General features: G+C 41.9%; 1 protein-coding gene across 8 annotated transcripts in view; it reads right to left on the minus strand.

Annotated features, from left to right (window-relative positions):
- FOXP1 (forkhead box P1) overlaps window positions 1-25,022 on the minus strand; it is a 410,233-nt gene that overhangs the window by 147,228 nt on the left and 237,983 nt on the right. For all 8 annotated transcript variants that reach the window (XM_062008078.1, XM_062008074.1, XM_062008073.1 and 5 more), the window contains one exon: window positions 18,391-18,572. In XM_062008078.1, coding sequence (XP_061864062.1) covers window positions 18,391-18,561 — 171 coding nt within the window. In that variant the 5' untranslated portion in view covers window positions 18,562-18,572. The remainder of the gene's footprint in view (window positions 1-18,390; window positions 18,573-25,022) is intronic.

Consider the following 25,022-nt stretch of genomic DNA (forward strand, 5'->3'; position numbering starts at 1 on the left):
CTGGAGTTAAAGATTTACAGGAGATGAGAGGGCTGCGCCGAGTCTGGCAGCGCGGAGGTTGGGCAGTGCCCGGCAGCGCTGCCCGTCCCTCCTGCCCCCGTGCCAAGGCACAGGCAGCCAAGCACCATGTTTCATTCAGAAAAGAGCAGGATCCGAGCAGGCATGAGGAAAAGCACCGGCCATAAAGCAAGGAGAGGAAAGTAAACAATCAGGTTGATTGCTTCAGAGCAGTATGTTCTGCAGAGACTTCAAAAAAAAAAAAGAAAGAGAAAATCCAGCTTTTTTTCTTCGCAAGCCCTCCCAACTCCCTGTGCAGCCTGGCGGAATAACAACTTTAAAAAGTGAAGATGTCGCTTTTTTTTTATATAGCTGACTCACATTTATATAACTTTGTTAATGCATCTGCTCCCTGGAAGTTACAGTGTCTGTGCGGAGCCGCGATACCTGCCCATAAATCGTGGCAGCGTGGCGAATATCAACAGCTGCATTTTACTATTTCAGCCCGTCAGTTTACAGTGTCTCCATCACAGCGAATTCCTGTCAGCTGCACTCTCACTAACACAATTCCTATGTTTTGCCTGGCAGTAAACGGACGCTCCTGCCCCAGCATCATCTAAACAACTCTGTTAACATTTGCCCCCGAGCGTCTCTCTCTTTGTCCAGTCCCTGTCTTCTAACAGATGTCATCCAAGTCTAATCAAGCATAAAATGGTCATAAATATTTCTTTCTGGTAGATTTCACATTCGCATTTCATGCAGGGACATGATATTTTTCTGCTACCTCCAGGGAGTACCTAATGCAAAAACCAGTTACTTACATTCAAGGCTCATGTTCCTTTACTAAAATGCAGCACATGTTCTCAGTTCAAAGACATAAAAAGGCACAAGACTTTATCTTCTTTTGTTTAACTGCATCCTTGGTTTTTTAAATAACGTGTGCCACAGCTTCCATCTAGGTATGACATTGTCCTGAGCTTATCAGGAAAACAACCAACCACATAATGCCAAATTTGGACCCTATCACTCTCTCAAGTAGAAGCATTTTTATTTCATGTTCCCATCCCTTAATTGTTGCACAAAAGATAGATTTCTTTATTATTTTCCCTCGGCTATGTCATTTAACAAGCGACTCGAAGACTTGCTGAGGTTGGAAAGGCACCTCTCTGTTTTGGTTCACTTTATGCAAAATTTTTGCAACCTACCTCATTTTATTTTATTAAAACAGTTGAAATGATTCTAGGATATAAATTTAAGGTACATGCCTATTTAACAGCTGATAATGATGAGATACAAGTAATTTCCAGTACTTAAACTCTGAAACTATTCAAGCTAATTAATTCTTCCTAACGTTAGAACCATCAGAGAAATTATATTTACCCTTGGCAAACTTGGTAAATAGTGTGTCACACTGGAAAATGAAACTAAGCTTGGATTATTCACAAAGCCCTATGTCTGATTGTTTTTTCCCCTGTTACTTTTGTCAAAGCAGAAATATGACATCGCTATTTAAAGTGAACCACACAACACTTAAGGATATAGATCACAACAGTGAAGCCGTTTTTCCTCCTCCGCTGAGCCTAATATTTGATTACTGTTAGTCAAATCAAGCTTTCAGGCAAATAATCTCCATTTTTTAAGTTAATGAGATGTGGTCATGTTGACAACAGCTTGCAGAAACTTTTAATTCCAATTCCTGCAGGCTGTGCTGGCCTCTTTTACAGCAACCACTGTATGAATGAGTCAAATTTGCCAAAATGGCTTATGTAGACAAGTGCACACTTTAAAGAGGCACTAATTAAAAATACCCACTGGTATCATAATTTAAATACCATGAAAATAAACTGTAAAAGTAGCTCAGCTACAATCTTATGACTTTCCTTAGAGCTCGTTTACTTTAACTAGATGATGTTTTATTGCAGATGTACTCCTAGCTAAAAACAATTTTACGTCTTGGAGGAATTCAAGATTTTGATATAATTAAACAATTTATGTTAATATTTGTTTCACATAAGCTATTAAGCAAGCCCCCCAGAACAAGTGCTAATTGAGAAAGATGCAAAGAAGTAGAGTGCTGAAGTAAGCAGCAAATTTATATTGTTGGTTTACTGTTCTATCTGCAACTTCCCCCCTCATTACGGCTCTCTTTCTCCCTCTCATTCTCTGCTATAAGGCTCCCAGCTGTACTGCATGCCATTAAAACACTTTCCTTGGATGCTTTTATCTACAGCTTTCCTCAAAAAAGAAAGAAGAGGAAAAGGAAGAAAGAGGGGTGGAGCTTGGTATTATTCTCGATGCACTTCCCTGGCCACAACTTCTCCAAAATCCCTTTTGTCTTTCTGATTTTTTTGGCAAGGAATGCAAGCAGCACAGCTGTAGTGTAACAAAAGCAAGACGTGAGACTAAAAGTAAAACATATAAAAAGTTGGTGCTGAGAGGGTTAAACCTATTTAAGGGGTTAAATATGCAATTACCGCTGACTAAAACCAGAGAGACATATAGATAAATAGAAGAAATGAAGTCCCCAGGTTCCATTCAGAAGCCTTCATCACATTACTACCAGACAGAAAACTCTTTAAGTACCATTTTCAGATGTTAAATCATTGTTCGTGCAGCACATATTCTCACTATTCCTGGGGGAACAATATCTGAAGACAGCGTGCTAACAAATGCAATCCAGTAAACAGGCATTTTTCCTCTTGTTGTTAGTACCTTTGTGTTCCAGCTCCCAGCTCTGTCATCCATGCCTTCTCTCTGCTTTGAAGTTAAAGTACTGAATGAGTGTTGTCATCTATTATCCAGAGTGTGCATGTAGATTATAAATAAGAAATAAAAGTGACTTTCAGTACACTGCTTTTGCATTAGCAAGTTGCCTTCTCTGTTACCTCCTCTGTCCTTCATACTTTGCTACCAACATTATATTAAAAACCTGACTTTAAGTGTTTCTTGTAGAATGCTATAAAATACCTACACAGCAAAGACAAAAGTTTTATTGAAACAAACAAGTCCAGCAGTTTAACCAGGTTCACGAGTTCAGCTTCAATAGACTGTTTAACTCTTATCTGCAGATGTCCTTCAGGCCCCTGACACATTAATTGCATCCCCAGCTTCTTTTGCCTGCGTGATACTGAAAACACAGAGCTATTAATTACACTAAAGTTTATTTACAGAAAGAGTCCTTTTCTACTATTGATCAGTTATTGATTGATATTTTCCAGCATAACAATTTCATCACGTTGTTCATTTTAAGGCCTGGAATAAAGGCTTTTCACACCAGTAACAGTGCTGACCTATTTCAACTGCCTCTGCTGGTAAAACTCTTCTCCAGGAACATAACTACATTACACACTTAGAAATGTTTCTCCCCTTGTTTAGTCTAAAGAAAGACGTGAGCAAAGACAATCTGCACTGTGACGTGACCAAACCCCTCGATCTTCCCTCTGTCTTCAAATGGCTTCACCAAGACCTGCTGCAGTGGGGACATATGAAGTACATCAGAGTCCTGTCCTGGCCCTGCTCTACTGGAGAGTCCCTTGGGTTACCTGCAGGCAGGGGCACAGTGGACTCAGGTCTCACACGGTGGCTGTCCAGATGTGCCTCTGCAAAAAAAACCCACAGGTTCTGGGGAAATGTGAGCAGAGTCAAACCAGGCAGAGCCCAAAGCAAGCACTGCATGGCAAACTGGAAGTCTCAGAAAACCAGCTTCAGGATCAGCAAGCAAAAGCCTAGGAATGATACTTCTAAATAAATAACACCACCTCTTCTATACTTAATAAATTCCTCACTATTTAGCTGAGCATCCATTTCAGAGGATCAAAAGCATCCTCATGCACCTAGCTTCCCTTCAACTCTATGTTCAGCTCTAAGTCTTGGCAGACATTAACTCTTGCATGACATCTGTGTTGTTTCAAGATGATGAGAACAGAGAGACCTGAAAACCAGAGCTTCTCTGGAGAGAGAGTGGAAAAACCTGGATGGGATGCATCGTGCAGGGACTGGCAGTGCCCTGGCTGCCGCCTGTGAAACTACGCTATCAGCTGAGATTTCCTGAGAATAAACCCCCTCAGTGCCACTCCCTGTCTCCACAGACACTGACAGTTTCTGAGGCAGAAGGGAAGCCCCTTGGCTCCTCTGACTGGACAACAAAATTTGCAGTACATCTGTGGCTGAGTACAGGCTGGTCAGGTAAGGAATCTGCAGGGCAGGCACTAGAGCTCTCCTTCCCTTTATCCCTCCAGGTGTCCTGGATCTTTCTTCCTTTCATCCTTTTGGATAAACAATAATAACATAAAGAGGTTCAAGCACAGTCCAGTGTCTTTCACTCGGACATATGGGAGCCAGTCCTTTGATAAAATGCTTTTGGTAAATGGTTCAAGTCCCTGTAGGCAATCGAGGCAATCTAGTAATGAGTTCCGAGGTTGTCACCTACTGCCCATCCATAACATCACAAAGAAATGAAATTGGGAAGAAATGGAACCGAAAGAGGCACATAGCCCCTCCTTCCCTCTACCAGGATAAGCTGGAAAAGTGGTTGTGCTGAACAGTCTTTTATTAGCAGATGACACATGTGCAGGCAGCTCAGTTTGAAGAACCCTGTCCTCCGTCCCCTTAGGTAAGGCAGCAGCTGATGGTGTGAACTCTGGATACACAAGGAGTATCAGCCCTGCTTCGCGAGCATTAAGGGTGTGCTGCTGATCCCTCCATCAGTGCCAACCCAGGGTAACCCAGGCACAGAAGTTCTTTCTGCTCTGGGAAAGCATCAAACATGGGGCCTGTCCACATTTTAACCCTGGGGAAAGGGGCAGTGTTTGTGTCTCAAGGCAGACTTTGGCATACAAATGAGATACACGCAGTCACCATCGTGGCTGGCTGCATAAGGTAGAAATACAAGTACCAAATCAGATGCCTGGAGCACAAAGCTAAACAAGTGAATGTGCAGAGGATCCTGGGGTGTATTCCCAATGTGTCTGAGTACTTTCTCCAGCAGAACCTCAGGCTTCATTTTGTCCTGTATATCTCTGGCCTTAAGGGACATTAGCAGCATCACAATCCAGTGTGATGATCCTCCTTCTGCTGATCCTGAATAGGGCGATTTCAAGGGGATAAAGAAGAAAAAATTGGCAGTCCTCTCCAAGAAAGATGATCAGTCCTTCAACTCTTATCTGCTGTGTCACTAAGAAAAGCAGTGTTGCTTTACAGGACAGCACGTCAGAGATTTCCTGAAAAGCTGTGTTGGCTTTGTTCAGACACCACCATCCCACCCGCTGGATCCCTGATGCTCCTGGAGGTCTGTCCCTGACCAGAAAGGGGTAATTTTTTTCTCTGACAAGGGTCAATTTTCATTCACCTCCTATCCACAGGTCTGAGCAAACCAAGCCCCAGTCCAGCTCCCTTACTCAGCAAGTCTGTATCTTGCCCAAGATTACCAACAAGTAAATACTCCCGGGTTTCACGAGCTCACTTAACACTAACTCTATCTCCCCAGCATTCAGGATCAGCTCCTAAAGACAAGATCAGAGAAGGTGAAAAGCTGGTCTTAGGAAACATGAGATCAGGTACAAAGGGATTCTTTGCTGTCAAAGCATAGTATGTCAGCTTGTGATAAACCTGAATTGCTTCATATACCAAGGATCACTAGACATTAGCTGCTTTTTATATGGCAATATGGTGCAGTGGTTTCAGACAGAATATTGTTTTATGTTGATCATGATAAAACTCTCTGTAGCTTTGATAAAGCCTGCATACAGGCTTTTCATTCAAACTAATGAGTGATAGTGGCTGTTGGATGCCGAGACACGCTCTTGATGCTTTCCAATGTTTCAGCTCGTAACTAGGAATCAATTCAACCTGGATAAGCAAGAGTGTTACTCATCTAAGGGGTTCTGAATGATGATCCCGTTCCCTGTGTTTCCCCTAGGTACATCTGAAAAGGTATGGTGACAAAGGGAGCACCACATGTTGGCAAGGTACATCTCTTACCAGCAGGATCTCCTGGGTTCAGCTTGCTCTGAACGAACAGTTGGCTCACTCTGTAATCACCCATCAAACAGCTCAGATCCTATGGGCTATTCACTTAGCACAGGCCTTTTGCTGCTCTGTTTTCCAACATCTGTTTCAATGCTTGTCATCTCCCTGCATTAAACGAATGTACTGCAGATGTCTTGTCTTGTGGGTGACAGAGGCTTGGCAAGGATGGGAACAGTGGCCTCAAATGACAGAGGCATGGCTATGGCAGTTATTACCGGGGGGTTCTGGGTGGACTCTGTGTGTTAAACACGAAACGAGTATTTACAACCCCATGTCCACACTATGTTCCCCTTTAAACCTTTTGTTTTGTCCTTCAGGTTTTAGAGACTGACAAAGCACAGAGATCAGGATGCAGACTGAGACGCAGCCTACTCAGAAACACTCTTTTTGATCATCTTTTGCTCCAAGGACAATCTGAAACAAAACTGGAGATGGAGGGACATGATGTGCAGTAAAGACAGCAGCTTCTGAGACCAGATTGTGGCCTGAAAATGACAGAGAAGAGACTTCCTCAGGCTAAGACTGTGCTTCTGGAAGAATCAATATATGAAATGGCATACACAAGAAGAAATAGTGATGGGTTACTGTCAGGGGTCTCGGGGCACATCCCTCTTAGGGTGTTCTCACACAAAACCCATTTCAGCTTCAACTAGTGACTAAGATTTGGCATTTTGCCTTTTTTTGTGAGTGCTACTTTTTTCCTTGGTATGCATCTTCCCTATAGCTGTTTGAGGTTTGGCTGGGGTGAGTTAACACAGTGAGTAAGATTCTGACAAAAGTTGTGATTAGCTGGGTTAATTGATGCAATAGCTGTAAAGATGGTCTTTGAACAGAGGAAAAACAGGAGCTGTATTTTGACTGTAAAGACTCTTGATAATATCTCAAAGGACATTTCCATAAGCAAGCTAGGAAAAAAATAATCATAATTACTGTATACAGACTGTATGTATCCATGGTCACTCTCAGAATGAAGAAGGCAGCAAACATGCTGAAGAAGTCAATCTTCTTTTAAGGATAACACAGATGAAAGAACAGACAACTCAGAAAATCTGAGGCTGACACTACCTTGGGAGTTACAGCTAAGATGTTGCAGGAGAAAGTGCAGAAATTGTCTCTAAAAACGACATAGCATTTATTAAGGATAACTTACAAGATGCTATAATGTATCTGCAATGCCACAAGGAAGACAAACAATTATGCAGTGCTTCTTTAGGGGGGGGAAAAAACCCCTGAGGATTACAGAGGATCACAAGTTGAGTATGAGTCAACAGGGTCATGCTGCTGTAAAAATGACATGTACACAGCCAGATGCATGAGCAGGAGCACTGCCTGCAAGTTCTACACTGGGAAATTCATTGTCTCCACGTGTTCCAGCAAGACTTCAGCTGAAGGATCATGTCACTGGAGCACTGCAGTTGGAAATGAACACAGACTGACTGGAGAGAGTCCAGAGGATGGTGACCAGAATGACCACAGTTCTGGAAAATAGGATGTACAAGGCCAGAGCTGAGATTGCTTAAATTTTGAGAAGATGAAGGGTACAGACATGGGAACAGCATAAATATACGAAAAAGGATGCTATAAAGAGAAAGGAGACAATCTGCTCTCTGCCTGTTACAGACACAACAAGAGGAAAGAGGCTGTACTTGAAGAATAAGCATTTAGGTCAGGCATTGGGAAAAAGCTTACTAAAAGAGGATTAAGCACCAGAAGGCCTTGCCTGGGCAGAAGTAAAACCTGTATTGGTAGATGGGTGAGACACCTATTATACAGGCTTCCAAGCACTAAAGACATACTCTGTTCCTGTCTTGGCTCTACCTGGAAGGACTGGGAAAACAAAAGTCTACTTTTTCCCAAACCCACAGAGAAAAAAGTGTGTGGCTGTGGTGCCCAGCGAGAACATCACTCAGCACTGGAGAAGTTACTACCATGGGCTCTCGGTGACCTTGGAAGGATCCCCAAATGTGAACACTGCATGTGTTTCCCTGCCCCCAGGGAAAGGCACACATTTTTGCTCACAGCTTATGAATCTTTGACGTACAGTCCCTATGACACAGCCTTGGAAGACCGTATCTTTTATTTATTAGGCCAAGCAATTGTCCTTGTAACCAATTAGGAAAAAAAAAGCAGGTGGTCAACAGAAACTCTGCAAAATAAAACCCTTCAGCAAAGCAAACGCCGTAGCTTTTGGAGAAAAAAAAGTACTGTAAACAGAGCTAATCACTGCTAAACCCTTATAATCCAGCCCCTGCTCAAGTTAACCAAGAGTAAAACACTTCAAAAAGCATTAATCAGAGGAACTGGTGAATCATTGCTCAAGGGAAAGAAGTAGCCAGAACTACTTTAAACTCCCAACATCCATCACGTTGTGAAAAGGGGCTGAGACCCACCCCATCAGACTGGACTGGGGGACAAGGGGTCCCACGCTGCCCACGGGACGGCTGCTCCAGGGAGCAGGAGGAAGGCTGCCAGCACGGGCTGCACCCCAGCAGTGGCAAGGGAAGACTTGCCAGACAGAAAACAGCCCACTTTCAGCTCCTCCATAAAACATCTACGGCTACCAGCATTCCCTGTACCTTGTTGAGTGTTATGTTCAATAATATTAATAGGCTCATATTTACCATATCTTAAAAGCTAACAATCCCATTGCCAGTGCTAATTAAAAAGACAAGAAGCTGCAAAGAAGCAGTGGAGTATTTCTTCAATATGGATTCATGTCTAGATTTAATAAAACCTGCTTTAGTGTTATAACCTTACACTTGTTTCAAGAACACTATAAAAGATAAGTCTACTTTTTGTTGTTTACTGACTTAGAGGGTTTTTCTTTCAGATCTGTAATACAGCATTACAGCTATGGCAAGGCAACGGAGCAGACTGTTTTCCCTGAACAAAACAACACTTCTGCTATCCAAATACCGTGCCTGGGATGATGGCTGTGAAGAAACCAGCCCACCTATTCAGAGAGAATAATTCTGAACACATGAACAGACAGTAAAATGCAGGATTAGGGAGGTTTATCTGTAACGAACATTCCCTGTGACCTTACAGAAAGCACTTTACCTACAGCTAAAAGCCAGTGCTATGGCCAGCTTTTCCTGGCAGTAGACTGGATGGTTTCTTCCAGCCACAAAGCATCCCTGCCATAAAAACAGAGCTCTCATGTGTCCACGCTCAGCAGATCAGATGCCTTTACCCCTACACCGACCAGCTCTGCACGTACATACCAGGTGTTGTACATGTTCCCAGGGGAATTTTTTATTGTACCATGGCACACAACCTACCAAACAAAAATACTGCATTTAACCTGCAACTGAGGATAAAATTAATGATGGCAGACAAAGCGGGGCCTTAACCAGCCTCTTCATCAAAAACGTTGCAGATTTTCCAACAGAACCCAGAACAGTTGCTTTCCATGCACACCTGCTCATCTTTCTCCACGTTAAGAGGATTCATACAGTGTAGGAGTGGGTATGTAGTGCAATACAACAAAGTATAAGATAAACCACAGCCACTCTCCAAAACTCAAAGCTTTTCCTAGGCAAGCTCATCTTTAGATCAAGTTTCTCATTTAAAGAGAGGCCAGAAGAAGTCTCCTAGAGACTGCCAAGACTGAACCTTGAGGATCTGAGTGCTACAAATGCTTTCCCATGCAGGAGAAGAATTATAGTCTATTTTATTTCTATTTTTTCCTGCAAGATGCTGGGCCCCACTACTTTGTAACTAAGTTCTAATTCTCCTTCCCCATGCTTGTCTGACCTTTCTTTCTCAGTGAATCACTTAATTATGTGGAAATGAAAATATGAAAGGATGATGGTTTAAAAGCACAAATGCCCAAACTTCTTAAGTGAGAAAGCAGCCAAAACTCTCAAAGCTGTGGGTCTGCTGCCCATTAAGGTACTAAGGAAGATTCACCCTCTTGCCACACAGCCAGGGACCCTATCCTGATTTTAGCACATCTCACTTATCACAGGAAAAAGGGAGAGAAAAGCATGAATGTCAGTCAGTGGTCTTAACAACATTTCCTTAGTGTTGCAGTTCTTTCCTGGCAGAGGAGTTTTTGGTATCAGTGATACTAAAAAGGAAGATTTAAGGAAAACTTGATTTGAGCACATCAACAGCAACCATATTCCTTTACCTTGTGATCACTCTAACTCAAATAGTCAAGATTTTTGTCTCCCCTCCTTTCCTGTATTTTATTTCCAGGGAGAGTTTGTTAAACCCTGAAATCTCACCTGAACTTTGGCAAGTCTTTTCTATTTAAAAAAAAACACCCATACACAAATATTTGGCTAAGTGACCCACAGCAAATTGTGTAATGCCAGCTATAAGTTGTGCTTTCCAAGTATCAGCCCCAGAGGTTTCACCTGAAATAAAATCCTGATTACTTCAGATTCTGAAGGCAAACTCTCACCTTGCTCTGCATCTCTGAATTTGAAACACCTGTGTTGTGCCCCTCAATAATGATGTCTCTTGCTAGAAAAGAGCAAAACCCTTTCAAAAACTTGTTTATTTCATTTAATGAGGTAAGAAAGACCAAAGATAAGAACAAGCTCAGCCTCAAAGCTGAATCAAGCTCTATCAAGCAAAATGACCCATCTCTAGGCATGCAGCCACCTCCTGTCTGCCTGCATGCCCAGCAACGCTCCTGCCTCTAACCATACCAGTCCTCTGGTCCTTACATGAGAACCAGGCTCAGCTCAGCACACAGAACACAAGAAACTGTATCCATTTCTGGCATCCTGGTTTGCCTGGGAGCATGCACTTTTCTGGGTGCTGGAGGCAAAGGGGAGAACTGCACTGATGAGTGTTGCAACACCTTGCCAGATAGATGAAACAGCCTCTCTCCAGCCTTCACTCCACCAGCCTTACCTTCAGTAGCCCAGAAAAAGAGAAAAAAGAAAAACCCTTAAAAGAAAAAGAAGAAATGTGATTAAAAATAAATTGAAAAGCCCAACTTGTAATAAAGCTGGCACTTGCCCCAGGCTTCAGAAATGTCTGAGACACGACGCTGACTTAAGGGAGACTCTACAGACACAATATATAGCTTTTATAGGGGGAAAAAAAAAGGGATATATTTGCACTATTTAAAGCAGGTTGCAAACAGAGTTTATGTTTTGAAAATGTTGGGAGCATGGCTATCAAAATACAGAATGCAGCAACAAACCAAGCAACACTCATCCCACAAAACTGTCATTATAGAACGTTGCTGTTTACATCAAGCCTCCAAAAAACACCTTCTGTTAGTTTTTTTTAATTAATGGGGTGCTATACAGTTAAACTCACAAAGAGTATTCATGACTTTTGTGTTTTCACTTCATACCCCAATCACAATTTACAACGTTACTGTTATAAATTAGAACAATACTGTTAGTATTCTTCTCGCTTGCTATGACACCCAATGGAGCTCCACAGGAGAAAGAACTAACACAGGAAAACACCACAGTTGATTCTGCTCTCATTTAAATGCATTTAAGTCAGGCAAAACTCCACTGAAATCAACGGCTGTGCTAGTGAAAACCACTGCAATTCCACTGCCGCTCCTCCGGCCCTGCCAAACAATCTCCCTTTCCAAATAAAGTTAAATTACTTCTAAAATATCAGCAATTCATGCAACTTCTTATTACTGTGAAATTACTTAAGCCTTAATTCAGCAAGGTACTTAAGCACATTCCTAATTTTACAGGCGTGAGACGTACCAGTGGCCTTAATAAGACTAGTCACGCACTTACATTTAGGCACATGCTTAAGCATCTTGCAACATTAAAAGCCACAATGAGGAACAGTTCCATGGGAATTGAGGACTGTTTTACACCTTCCTAGGCACACTACCATTTTAAGTAGGATACATCCCAGGTTTGGTGGCACCACCCATTAGATAACCCTTAAAGTATACAGATCAATGGAGGAGGAATAGTCTCCAATAATTTGAACAACATCATCTGAAATAGACTTCTTATTTACATCTGATGCCTACTGAACCTCTTTCACAGTGTATACGTGCGTAGGATAATAGCTTGAAAGCATTCCTTTGTGGAGTTTCCCTAAACAGCACTCCTGAATGTGTAACTTTATTGCTTATGAGTAAGCATAAGCAAATAGAAGTGGAGAGCACACACCTACAAAAACAGCTGGGAACGAACATACCACTGCTGGATTTTCACACGAGATGCAAGGCTAAAAAACAGACCAGCAAACCTGTTTCTGTAGTTCCATCTCTTCAAAGAGCCCACATAAACCTAAACCGTTACTGCATGATCTTAATTTACTTGGAGAAGTAAAAGCAGCTATTGTAAAAATAACAAATACAGACAGACAGAAATAGACATCCACAGCCTGAAGAGGACTCCTGGCTTTGGATGTGCACACAGTCCAGGTGATTACACATCTAACGATCCAGCTTCTGCATGTGCACACTTGTACCTGCCAGAGCTCCGGGTGCCAATGTCAAGGTGCTTTGAGGACTCAGATTGGTGCAGTTATTTATCAAACGCCTTAGAAACGAAACAAATCAAAACAAAGGTAAAGAGAAAACAATAATCTCAGCAAGTGCCACAAAGTGGTAGTTTCCCCTTACCCTTCAACAGTTAGAGAAAATTTAAGGCTTGTTGATGTCAATAAGTAGTTATAACAAAGACATTAGTAATAGTGAGGATAGAGAATGCTGCGTCAATGTTCTCAGCATGGTTCATTGACAAGAGAGCTAAAAATTGAATTATTAACGAAAAAAAAAATCATTGGTTCTAAAATCCAGGCAAGGTAGCCAGCCTATGTTAAAACTGATTTCATTTTCCCAGTGCTGCTTCATTCCTAAGCTCTCAGAGCCACAGCTTTTCCATCGAAAAGCAAAAGACATTTTACGCACAATTTTCCCTCTACTAGAAAGAGGTATATTGTGCCCTTCAGTGAACATAAAATTGATATTATCATCTCTTAGTTTATATCTCACTACTTAACCTTCAGATTAAAAGTTATTAGATTTGAATGACTAAAAAGACATCATGTCACCTTCCCTTCAATGCTGGGAGACGGGAGAACTTGGGGGAAAAGTCTGAATGATAAAAACACAAAGTTACCAGGAGCTTTGTAAAGCTGGTTTTCACATTCTCTGATGAAACAATACAAGCTCTAAACATTCAGTGATCTTTCCACCGTGTTGTAATCATCACTTATCAGTGTACTACAATCCAAAATCAGACATAATCCAATAGCCTGCATGGTGCTGAATCTATACTTTCAAATGGCTCCTTCAATAGCAACAGTAGTTTACTAATCAGGCTTTATGTCTCTTCGGACAAAATGACTCAACACAGACGCTCCCTTGAAGTCTAACAAACAAATTTGGTCTAACCCAGTTATGTCAATATGAAACAAAGACTTTATCTTGGATGTAGTTTAGCAGTTTTGCTCTAAAGAGATAAGTCCACATTCTGATCAATGGCACCATAAAATGCCTGATGCAGTTCGTAACTCTCCCCACGGGTTTTCAAAATAAGATGAAACTCACCAAACTGTTGTTTTTTTAAAAAAGCATTACTTTAATTTACATTGTGATATAGTCAGAATTCCCCCTAATTAAAATCTTCTTTTTGATCTGCCCAATTAAAGCAGCCTCTCAACAATACACCAAATTCCTCCATTTCTTGTCCATTTTCCTCATCTTTGGACATGCACAAAATCTGAAGAAACCACACATTCCTCCCGGAGTTCACTTTGCTGAATCTAACACTTCATATCTCAACATTTCCTGAAACAACTACTGCCAAAGGGCCCGGCTGTGGCATCTTCACATCACTGCAAACAACCCCAACTACAGTCAGTGAGGCTGACTGGGAAGAAATCCCTGACTGGGGCACAGAAACCAGAACCTAGTCCAAATTATTATCAAATGTTCTTTTAATCTCCTATACAGGAATAAAACTGTGTTTTTCACTTGTGTACATTCCATGGAATAAAACTGTAAAAGGTACAAAACAGGAGGCAATGTCATATATACAAAATCCCTTCTGTCCTTACTTTGTGGGCACATGGCAAAACCAGTATTTACCTAAACTCTTCAGAAAGCTTGAAGTGACACTTCATAATTACAGTACTGGTCAACTCAAAGAGAAAGTGAAGAAAAGAAACTTCCCTACAATTCTTTCATATAAACTTCCTCCTTGTTTCTCCATGTACCAGTTGCACTTGTATTGCGATCCCAGTTTGTCGTAAACACAGTCACCTTGTAACCCTTTTTATCAAGTCTATGCACTGCCTGAAATTACACTCCACTCCATCAGACAAGCTATAGGTCTACATTACACAAACATTCCGATTCTGCCTGCTCAGCGCAGGTTGTCAATAAATGCAAGCAATTGCAAAACAGCACTGTGTGGTTTTTTCCTTAAGAGAACACTGATACGAGCCTGCCAGTTCTGCAAAATAAACTCTTTGCAATCTCTGCAGCCAATCTGTCAACAAATTACTATTAAAGTCATACCTCCTAAAAGTTCAAAAGCATTCTGGATTAGACAAAAGATACTGAGTTTTATACTCCTGGGGCAGTACTTGAAGTTACTGTATCAAAGTGGATCTTGCTATTGATGTGGAGAGGTTTGTATTGCTGCCACCGTGCAACACAGCATTTGTGTCCTAGCTCCTATCTATCAGAACTCAACTTTGCATTCATCCTCTTTGTTCAGATCATATTCTTCTCTCTGTGCTAATAATGTGAAGAGCACTTTAATGAATAGTCTTGAGGATAAAAACAAAACACCATAAATAATATTTATTTTATAAGCTGAAGGAAAAAAAAAAGAAGAAAAAGAACTGGCTAGGACTGAAGCATCAGACTGTCTATTTGAGTAGATATTAGAAACCACTAAGGCAACCAAAGCTGAGATCACGTACCTTAAAAGGCAGCTTGTCCCCATGAGTCTTTATTTGTTACTCCTTGGTAGGTGAGAGTCACCCCATCATTACATACTTTCTGTCCAGGCTTCCCTTGCCCAGCCTGACTTTCAGCTTGTGGGTCACTCTAACACTCATTTTGCACCTCCCAGATGTTTATTATCACGCCTCAGAGCCAAGAGATGTTACCTGACCACGTGGTACTGTGTTCCCAGGCTTTTTGCCCTGTCTCTTGTTTCTGCCTCTGTGGGCACCTTGAGAGCAAGCTCCTGTGCCCCTGTGCACAACCCCATATCAAATACCTGCATCTGATCTCTTTAGGAAGCAGAATGACCCAGGTAACTTTCATGCCTACTTCAGGCCAGCAAAACCCTGCCCATTCCACTTCATCCTGACAGTCATTCGCATGCAATGCTGATCACCAGCACCTCTGGAGTCAGCAACAGTGGGAAGGCAACCTCTCCCACTCTCAGCAGGGGTCAAAATACTGTGGGAAAGGGGTTTCCTTCCCTTTTTTAGTCTGGTTCTGGAGGCAATTTCTCCTATATATATCTCCATTTTTACCCAACTCTTACACAGATGTACTGTCCCTGAAGAGTCATTTGTATTTCTATTGCTCTGGCTTGCTTTCTTCACCATTACAAACATAAATATCAGTTGGAGCTATTTGGTTTTATTATTCATAGCAGAACTCATCTCTCTATTTGCTGCTCCCAGATTAATAGTACAATTTACAAGACTGCTAATACTAAAATAATTTAGCATCATATCACTCTTTGTCTCCTCGCATGGCAGAATCACCCCAAGATGACATGGGAAGCATAAAACTTGTCCTACGAGTCCTCCTTGAACTTACTACATGAGCGCTCACATCCCACATCGTTCCTTCAAACATATGAACATCTGTGGTGCTCCATATTTTTCCACGGTAAAATATTTACAAGTTTGTAAACCTATTAAAACTTCCTGAAAAAACCTGAAGCGTTTCTGTTTTCCCCCTCTCATACTAACAAAGCCATTAGTCCTTATAAATTCATAAATTTCACCAAAAATGTGAGCCAAAATCCAGCACAGATGCTTTACACAGGTCATTTTATGTTCAGGTTTCGGTGCTCAGCCATGCTCATCACGGCAACACACAAATACCCACGGCAACAAAGCTCAAACTACCCGCTGCTGATTAGGGTTGGGTTTTTTTTTTTTCCCAGTCAAAACAAGTGCCAGGTGGCAACAAGAAAAGATTTGAATGAAATGCTCTTTAAGAAATAGCTGTTTAATTCAGAACTCATTCATTTGTATTGAAAAAGCATTTTGTAGAACGCATTCTGTTAAGTGACCTGAGAGCATATGTTGTATATGGAGAAACATCTAAACATTATGCTCCGTGTTGTATGTGTATCTGTAAATGCTTGCATTAGCTGTCTGAAAACAACGGGTTTTTCTTCTTTTCAGCATTCAAAAATATTTCCCAAACAGAAAGATTGATATTTTTATGCTAGCTCTGATTACCCTTTTGTTGTTATCAGGTCTCTGTTGTTGTGGGTTGGGTGGGGGTTTTTTCGGTAATAACTGTTTTAAACTTTGCAATCAACTTGCTTTTTAAAAGATAAACTCCATGGACAAGTTAGTCATCAAAACCAATTAACAGCAGAATTCAAAACACAGAACACAAAGGTCTTTCATTAACTTAAGAGAAAAGCAAGCTCCCCAGCTACGTTTATTGTAGTGGCAGAGGGTAAATAAACTATAAGCTAAAATGTGAGCTGTGTGGAGGCACAGTGAGCTTAGTGATCCTGCCCTGCTCCCACAAGGGCTGGCTGTGCTGGGCACCCTTTGGGGGAGGACCGAGGGACCTGTGTAGGAATGAATTGGTGCCACTCCTTAATTGACTGAATGGGCGGCTGCTGAATGACACAACCCATGACACAGGCGATTCCAACCTTATCTAAGGTGCCATGAGCCCTCCGGATGGCTACGGAGAGGCACCCACCAGCAGTCACCGGTGGTAGGAAGGGAGGAGAAGTCTGAGCAATTCTGGTCTGCGGTGTGCACGTGCTTGCACGACCCCTCCACCCCCCCAAACTCTGTTTCTCTCTGCACAAAGCAGCACTGGAAAATTCCACAGCGCTCCTATGGAAAAGGCAGCGTAATTAACTCATTTTGATATGAAGCCTTTTTAAGACGAGACCTTTATGTTGAACATATTTCACTGTTCCACTCCTCTTCTACTGTCCTATATTAATCAAAGCTGTAACCCCTGTTGTCTTTGCACTACGAATCAGAATGTGCCCCTGGCGAAGAATGAGGGAAAAGTCAACAGGAATTAAGTTTCAGTGCAACTGTTTACTCAACTGTGGCCTGCAGTTATTGAAATTTTATCCGTGGTTTTGTGTGACTACTGCAGTAATGAATTCAGCATGGCTGTGATTTTCTCACTGATGGTATTCTCACTTCAAGTAAAAACCTGTAGGATGAAAATGATTGAAACAACCAAAGTCTACGCATTTAGTACCATCCATTTTTCTGGCTTGTTTAATTATGGCAGCTTTGTGTCTTAGGTTGGCAAACAGGGTTCCCCGCTCCTCTGCAAGCCTTCCGTGTGCTTTGTTTTTGAGGGTAGGTTTTTCCTTCTCCACAACAACCTGCTAAAAAGATCAACTGTACACTTAGGGGAGTCTTAACCAGCTGCCAATCGCTTATTTAAAAGGTTTTAAGAATGCTTATTGCATTACAGAAAGTGTGGGTTAGGTGTAAGTGTATTCACCATGGCTCTGCTGCAGCCTTTGTTCCCAAACACGTTAATGATACAAGCCCAGCACTTTGGAGGAAAATCTCCTCCGAGGTTTTCAAAATTTTATCAGGGAAATGAAAAAGACAAAACATATTATGCAGATAATTTACACTGGTGGACTTGGTCACTTCCCAGAAAACACGCTAATTAAAATACGATGGCAGAACGCACAATTTGGTTTTGATTCTTCTGAATGGAGGAGGGCTGAGACGGGATGTATTTATTTATTTATCCTGACATTTTGCCACAGCAGATACCTCTGCAGCCCTTCTCACTAATAGAAAACATTCTGTTGATAGAGGTTGCTAGGTTATGTTAAAATTTGTTGCAAAAACAAAACTTAAACCTTAAGTGTATTTTCCACCCAGAGATATATTTTGGAAACCAGTTATTTGTACACAGCAGTTCTCCCAGTCGCTGCCACCAGACTCAACACATTCAGGCAATAGAAGCAAGCTCTGATCTGTGGGTATTTCCAGGGAATGATTAAAAAGGAGCCCCGGAAGAAAAAGTCCAACATTTCCCTTCACACTCACAATTGCAATCCCCTACGGACAAAAATGTACAGAATGTTGTAGGTAAGTCCTAAAAGCATCCTGACTGGCAAATATCAAGGAGTTGGGGGGGGAGAGGTTAAATGCTTCACGCTTTTTCTGTAAGTAGGAAACTTGTAATATGTCTTACAGTACCTGCTGTTGCTGAAGATGTGCTAAATCTGCAGCCCCAATTTCAACTGAAGGTGTCTCGCCGTTTGATCTCACTTCCCGCAGGCTGCACTCTAGTAAATGGTTGCCACCGCTCGCTCCATTCTGAATGGCTGAACCGTTACTTTTTGTCTCAGTCCCAGATTCTTGCATCATGACTCAAAAACCTGAAATAATTTAGGGGAGGGGAGGGAAGAAAAAAAAAAAAAAAGCAGCTGTTAAAACAGTTGCTGTATATAAGGAGACATGCCCTGTTTTAAATCCTGCCAAAACTGTAAACATTTGTCATTTCCCTTCATACGATTTATCTTTCATTAATGGTTCATGCTACTAGTTTATGTTTATTTATCTGTTGGTACAGCTATAATTTTAGTAAGTTAGTTCTGTTCTAAATATAGTATTATTTGCTCAACATCTTTTTTTCCTTAGAGAAAAAGAAATGTTTTTGAACGAACACACAGAATCCGTAATTAAATTTCTCTAGTTACATCTGGATGCTTTCCTTTGAAACACGACTCATTCTTTGCAACATATGATGGACATCAGCAAAAAGTTGATATATACTATGCAGGGGCAGGTAGGTGAAGCAGAGTTTTCGCTCTTTCAGTTCCCATTCACACTGTGATATGCCTAATTAGTACCTTTTATTAGCAATTTAGCCCGAGTCTGGGATGCGCCAGGCACCACAAGGTTTTGCTTGGGTCAAACCACTTCAGCTACTTACAGAATTATTCATTTTGACAAATTTCTTGGCTATGGATTTGGATGCACTACTACATGAGGGTGAAGAGCCTCCTGTGTCATTATTTGGCTAAACATCATCTTAGTAGCCAGAGCTATTCACAGCCAGCCCTCCCAGCTCTTGGAGGATGCTGTCCCCGAGTGTTTCACAATGCTGCACTCATCAATACCAGCAGGTTGCAGTCCTCACAACGAGGATGAGGATGATGCCTACTTGCTTACACTGGAGCTTCTGGGATTCTTATGTCTTTGCGAACTGACTGGTAGCACAAGACCCCTCCTGCCAAATAAAGCACATATGCTGATTTTCAGCTGCACATCGCTGCCTTTGAGATCTTTTGATGGGTTGTTTTACAAATATTTCTACCTGCAAGGCCTGAAGTTACAGGATTTAAATGTTATTAACCTGCCATGCTTCCAGCAGCCCATCACTCTGTCCCTTCATGCTCCCCCTCTCACCCCTACCCCAGGAAAATGGAGTATGCCAAGCTGCATGGTCCGAGCACACTGGCTACTCTATGCTAACTCACCCTGTGCACATGTGAGTCAAAGGTCTCTGTGCACAGTAGCTCACTTTGGAAGTAAGATGCTTTGTATTTAAGGAAGAACCTGTTTGAATTCAATAACTACCACAATTCGGAAGGCAAGACAAAAATCCTCTCCCTTCCAATATGTAAGCAAAAGTGTCAATCAGAAAGGGCAAGAAAGCAAAGCATTTCAACAGAGAAGTACCAGAGGAAATCCTTTCTTTGGGAACTCCACACATGTAATTCAGAGCCCCTGGCCACCAAAGGCACTGTACCAGCCGGAGACTGCAACTCCTCCGTCCAGCAAAGGCTCCACAGGCATCTGCTGGACCCAAGTGACACCCAGCCTCAGATTCCACACACAGAGGTACACTCCAGCCCACTCAGACGTTCATCATGGTGATCCACACGCATCAGAATGTCATAACTAAGAAGCAGCTGGCTAACAAGGGCCCTGTCAGCAGCATGCTCCAGCCTTCGCACTCCTCACAGCCCGAGGTGGGTGAACTGCTCACTGGCCGGACCCTGCTCCAATGGTGGTAGGATCTGCTCCTGCTGACAGCCACTCAAGCACATGCAGGGTGCTAGGGCAGATTCTGATGTTCTGATTACATTTAAATACATTTCAGCTGGTCTCTGGAAACTTCTTTCAATCTCTTTTGTGAGATCTTCAAATTATACAAGAGGACAAAAAGGCCTGGGGGCTCATCATAAAGCTTCTGTCAACTCCTCTGTAGAAGCTCCAGAGATCTAAACAAGCCTACAGCTTTCCCAGTGCCAATACCAAAGGCATTGGGGTTTTAACATGACCCTGTTCTGATGCAGACAAGGCATGGTTATGTTTTCAGGAAAGCCCAGAAGCATGGTAAGGTCTAAATAAGTGTTCATATCTAGCAAGTAAGACTGGATTACACACAGGGCAGCAACAGCATGGCAGGGGTTGCTTCCGAAGGAGTGAGATTCTCCAGACAGCTCACACATTACTCAAAGGCATACCATGCAGTCTTTATACGCCACACTACTCAAATAGACACGCCTCTTTTAACCAAAGATAAATCAATGTGAAAGAATTGATGCCAAGCCTCAGCTGGAGAAAATGAAGCATTATATTCACTTACTTCCTCAGAAGATCTGCATGACCACCATGTAAGATTGGGTTAGAAGGTTAAACCCAAAGGCCAATGTCTTTGCTGTGATGCATGACTGCAAATGCTGGGTGGCATTTCACCACCACATAGACACCATATCCCATGGAGGAATGACATACTCAAGAACTGGTGGAAGGTGCCTCCAGCAGACATCATGGTGAAAAGAGATGTTAAATGTGTCAAAACAGCAAAGAAGTAATTCTCCAACACTTCTGGTGCAACAAATTGTCTGGAAGCGAGAACTTGAATAAACGACTAAGCAGGGTCAGAGAAAGCACATCACTGAGGAGCAAATCTAGCACTGGCATGCCCTTCTGAGCAAAATATCTCCAGAAAATTACTCACAATCAAACTGGTCAAGAATTGTTTCTTGTCTCTGGAATTGCAAAATGCTCCTGGAAGGAAACAACAGTCGAAATTTCGACAGTTTTTCCAACCTACAAGACTGAGAAGAAGATGGATTGTTTATAGTATTTGATCACAAAAAAAGATCATCATTCTTGAGAACTTCTTCCATGACAAATTTCATGCTCTATTATACCTTTCAAAGTACCCCAATCAGTTATTCCCTGAGCTGCACAGGGTTGGCTCCAGTCCCTCCACTGGCCATGCTCACCCTACGACATACCGTATTCAAAAAGAACTAGCAGCAGCCATCAAGGAAATGGAGCTGGAAACAGAGATTGCAAGGAGAATATCAAAAGAGTAAAATGACAACTGGGATGTTTGGACTTTTATCAACAAATTATTTTAACAGTAGAAGGAAACATCTTTGAGCAAATTTTGCTTTGAAAACACCCATTCACAGGCAGTCAACTTTGATATAACTTCAACTAGACACCAATACAAAACGAATCCACCTTGCTAAAATGCCTCCAATAGAAAACAGCATTTCCAAGGGAGAAAAGATATACCTGTTTATTTCTTCACTGTAGTCAAATGTGAGTTGACATAAATAATCACAGTTTGGTTTGATCATTAAGCGTCATGTCACGAAAATCAACCTGCAAGAGCTTTCTGCAAGAATGATTATTATTTGTCTTTTTGAGCACACCTAAATGAGTTGAGGTGGTAGTACACTGAGGATGGCTGAGATAATTGTCTCTCCTCAGCAGAGAGGAGTGGGTCTTGCAGAAGCCTGCTAGTGAAGTCTGTCATTCAAAATTCTGAAATTAAACATGGAACACAATTAGGTTGTGTAGAAACCAAACTGAAGCTTCAGGTCTAACACCACAAACTGTGTTTCTGGTCTGAATACAATCCCAAGTAACCAAAACAGTCCTGGAAGAAGCTGTCATGTATGATTTATTATAGGAAATACAGTCCTCCACAAAAGCTTCTATGACATGCAAGAGACCATGCTCTGACTTAAAAAATTTAATGGCAAAAGAACACATCCATCTCACGTGTTCTGCAAAGCAGAATGACTCTCATATCAATTCTGCAAAGGAGAATGTCTTTTTATAGCTTAAAACAGGGGACTTCTTACCAGTGTAAATATCTTTTTTTTTTTTTTAAGGAAAATTCTATGATATTTCATGTTAGGAGGGATATGGAATGACTCCAAAGATTATTAAAGGTGACAAAAGATGTTTTTTCTATATGAAGAGACCAAAGCTAAGCTGCAGTATGAACAACAGCTTGTAAAATTTCATCCTGAAATCAAGGAGCACATAATAAAAGAACTGTTCTTCTACAACTTCTAATGTCAGCTTGGTTTAAGAATCTCACAATGTTGATCAGTTTCTTAAGATTCCTTAATCTGCACAAACTCTCGCTGTGACGCAAAGTCAAAGCCAAAGCCACACAGTTTGGCCCATATCCTCGGTGAGTATCTTACATTCAGTACAATGGGAGGTAAAATTCGGTGGGGTAGAGTCAAAGCAAGGGACTGTCAACAGGAGGACAACATTTAATTGTCTTCCAGATGACTTGGACAGAACAGGGAACTTGTGATTTCTTAAGAGCATGGTAAAAAGCAAAAAAAACAGGTCAGCTATGAACCTTGGCGGAATCAAAAGGATCTTTCCGAAGACTCCAGTGTCACTGTTTTGAACTACAAAGATAGAACCCGAAGGAATCCTAATTTTGAAGATGTTCTGTGATAATCCATTAACCAAAAAAACCCCACCAAAAACGCAAAAGAAAAGGTCCCTAACATCATAAAGACCAGATGTTGCAGATACACATCTCAGCTCTGCTGGACTACTTAGATGAGCAAGGTTAAGCATGAAGATTAGTAGGCAGGAGGTGGGCGCTGAAGTGTGCAATTTCTGCAATTCTTATACTAGTACAGTTTCTAAAGACTAAGCAGCATTGTTTAATGTCAGCATGAGGGAGGATTTACTGACTGAAGCACCCGTCAGAATAAGGACCCACTGCAAGTCTGAAACACTAAGAGCCTGATACTCAGATGTATTTAGATGCCTCACCATACACGGAGGCATCTGGCGAGACCTTTTTAAGACTCCTGAATAAGCACCAATCTACATCTTTAAGCATCTCATCACCTTTAAAAAACTATCCCTTGGGTCTTCTGAGCCTTAAAATCTCTGTTTTAATATGCTTCCAGACTCAGCCTGGACTACATTTAAAGACTGTCGCCTGCGTGTTTCAAAGTTACTTCCAAGGCTGATGATTTTATTTTGGCTATTAGCGCTTGGGAGGTGTTTACAAATAGATATGCACATAAAGATCATTCAACATTTCTGCCCCCTGGGATCAGTGCTGCAGCAAAAATGTTGGTGTAATATGTCCCGTCTTTGCCACGTTTTTGAAAGATTTTAAGCTAACAAAAAGTTCAGTCTCTATTCCAGGGCAGTTAATTAAGGTTGACCAAGTCAGGCAGAAGTAAATTAACTTGGTTGATCAATTATTTATATGAAGCAGAATAAATGCCCTTAAAGAACTTGGCCCAGCCATGAAAGGACACGTAAATTAAACACAACATAGATTTATAAAATGTATTTCTACTTTTATACGCAGAAGAGTTAATGGTAGAATCAGTTGTAAGTGGTCAAATCACAAGAACTAGCCCTAAATCCTCCAGCAGGCATCCTTGTATATGCAAACCATACATGCAGGGTTTTATAAGTAAACATTTTACCTATTTGTTGCAAGCAGTTCCCCAAAGTAAGCTCAAGACTAACTTAGAGCATTTCTCTGTATAATAACAATACTCCGAACAGCATATGGAAGCATTTCAATGGCAAAGCAATGCTGCAAAGACAGGATTTTACCTCTTGAAAACAAAACGTACTCCAAAGCAAGGCAAGATAATACACAAAGCACCAGCAAAGCTCCTCCTTACCCACAGCACAGGTACAAAAGCAATGCAGAAGCAGCCTGGCACTCCTGGCGCTGCCCTTTATCCTTCTCAGCAACGAGGACCACTGTGGCTTTCACAGGAGACCACTGCCCAACTCACAGGTGGTCTGTCTTAGTCCCGCTATCTTTGGAGCAAGTGCCCTGCAGGGGAAAGCGCCTCAGGCTCCACATCCCACCACCACTTCTGAATTTCTCCAGGAACATGCTTTGCTGGTTCCCAGCCGATGCCGAAACACCCATCTCCTGCAGCTAACACCCCGGCCCTAGGTCGGTGAGGCAGGCAGCAGCACCGTCCCGCCGTCCATCAGCTCGGGGAAAGAAAAAGGATTCACCAGTGGAAATTAAAAGCCTTGTGTAAGGTAAGGCTTTGATCTACCGTGGGGGAAGGCGTACAGATGTTCAGCTGCTCATTTACTAAATTACACCATGTCACAATTAACTGTGAATCAGCCAGCTTCACATGAGCAGCTCGAGGGCTGCCACCATGCTAAGTACAGAAATAAGGCTGGGGAGGGGAGGCCAGACTAGCCAGGTGGACCAGATGACTTCTCTCTCTGCCTGTATTTGTGGTTAGCATGACTATTAGAAAGGGCCATCCCAACATATGGCATGATTTAACTAAATCAGATCACGCTGGAACTCACCAGCCTTTCTCAACTTACAAACCCCTCCGCTCTCCTCGCTGCAGATGGGTGAACACCCATCATGCTTTTAGAGTTTTCAGTAGCCGTCATTTATCCTGCTGACAGGGTGTATTTTAGGTATAATTATGTACTAACTAACTATAGATCAACTGTCAGTACATTAGGGTACTTTTTGGATAAAACTTCAGGCTTACCCCTTTGAAGGCCACTCGCCTACACACCATTGGTGG

Source organism: Colius striatus, chromosome 15 (genome assembly GCF_028858725.1).
Source record: "Colius striatus isolate bColStr4 chromosome 15, bColStr4.1.hap1, whole genome shotgun sequence".
Taxonomy (NCBI): domain Eukaryota; kingdom Metazoa; phylum Chordata; class Aves; order Coliiformes; family Coliidae; genus Colius; species Colius striatus.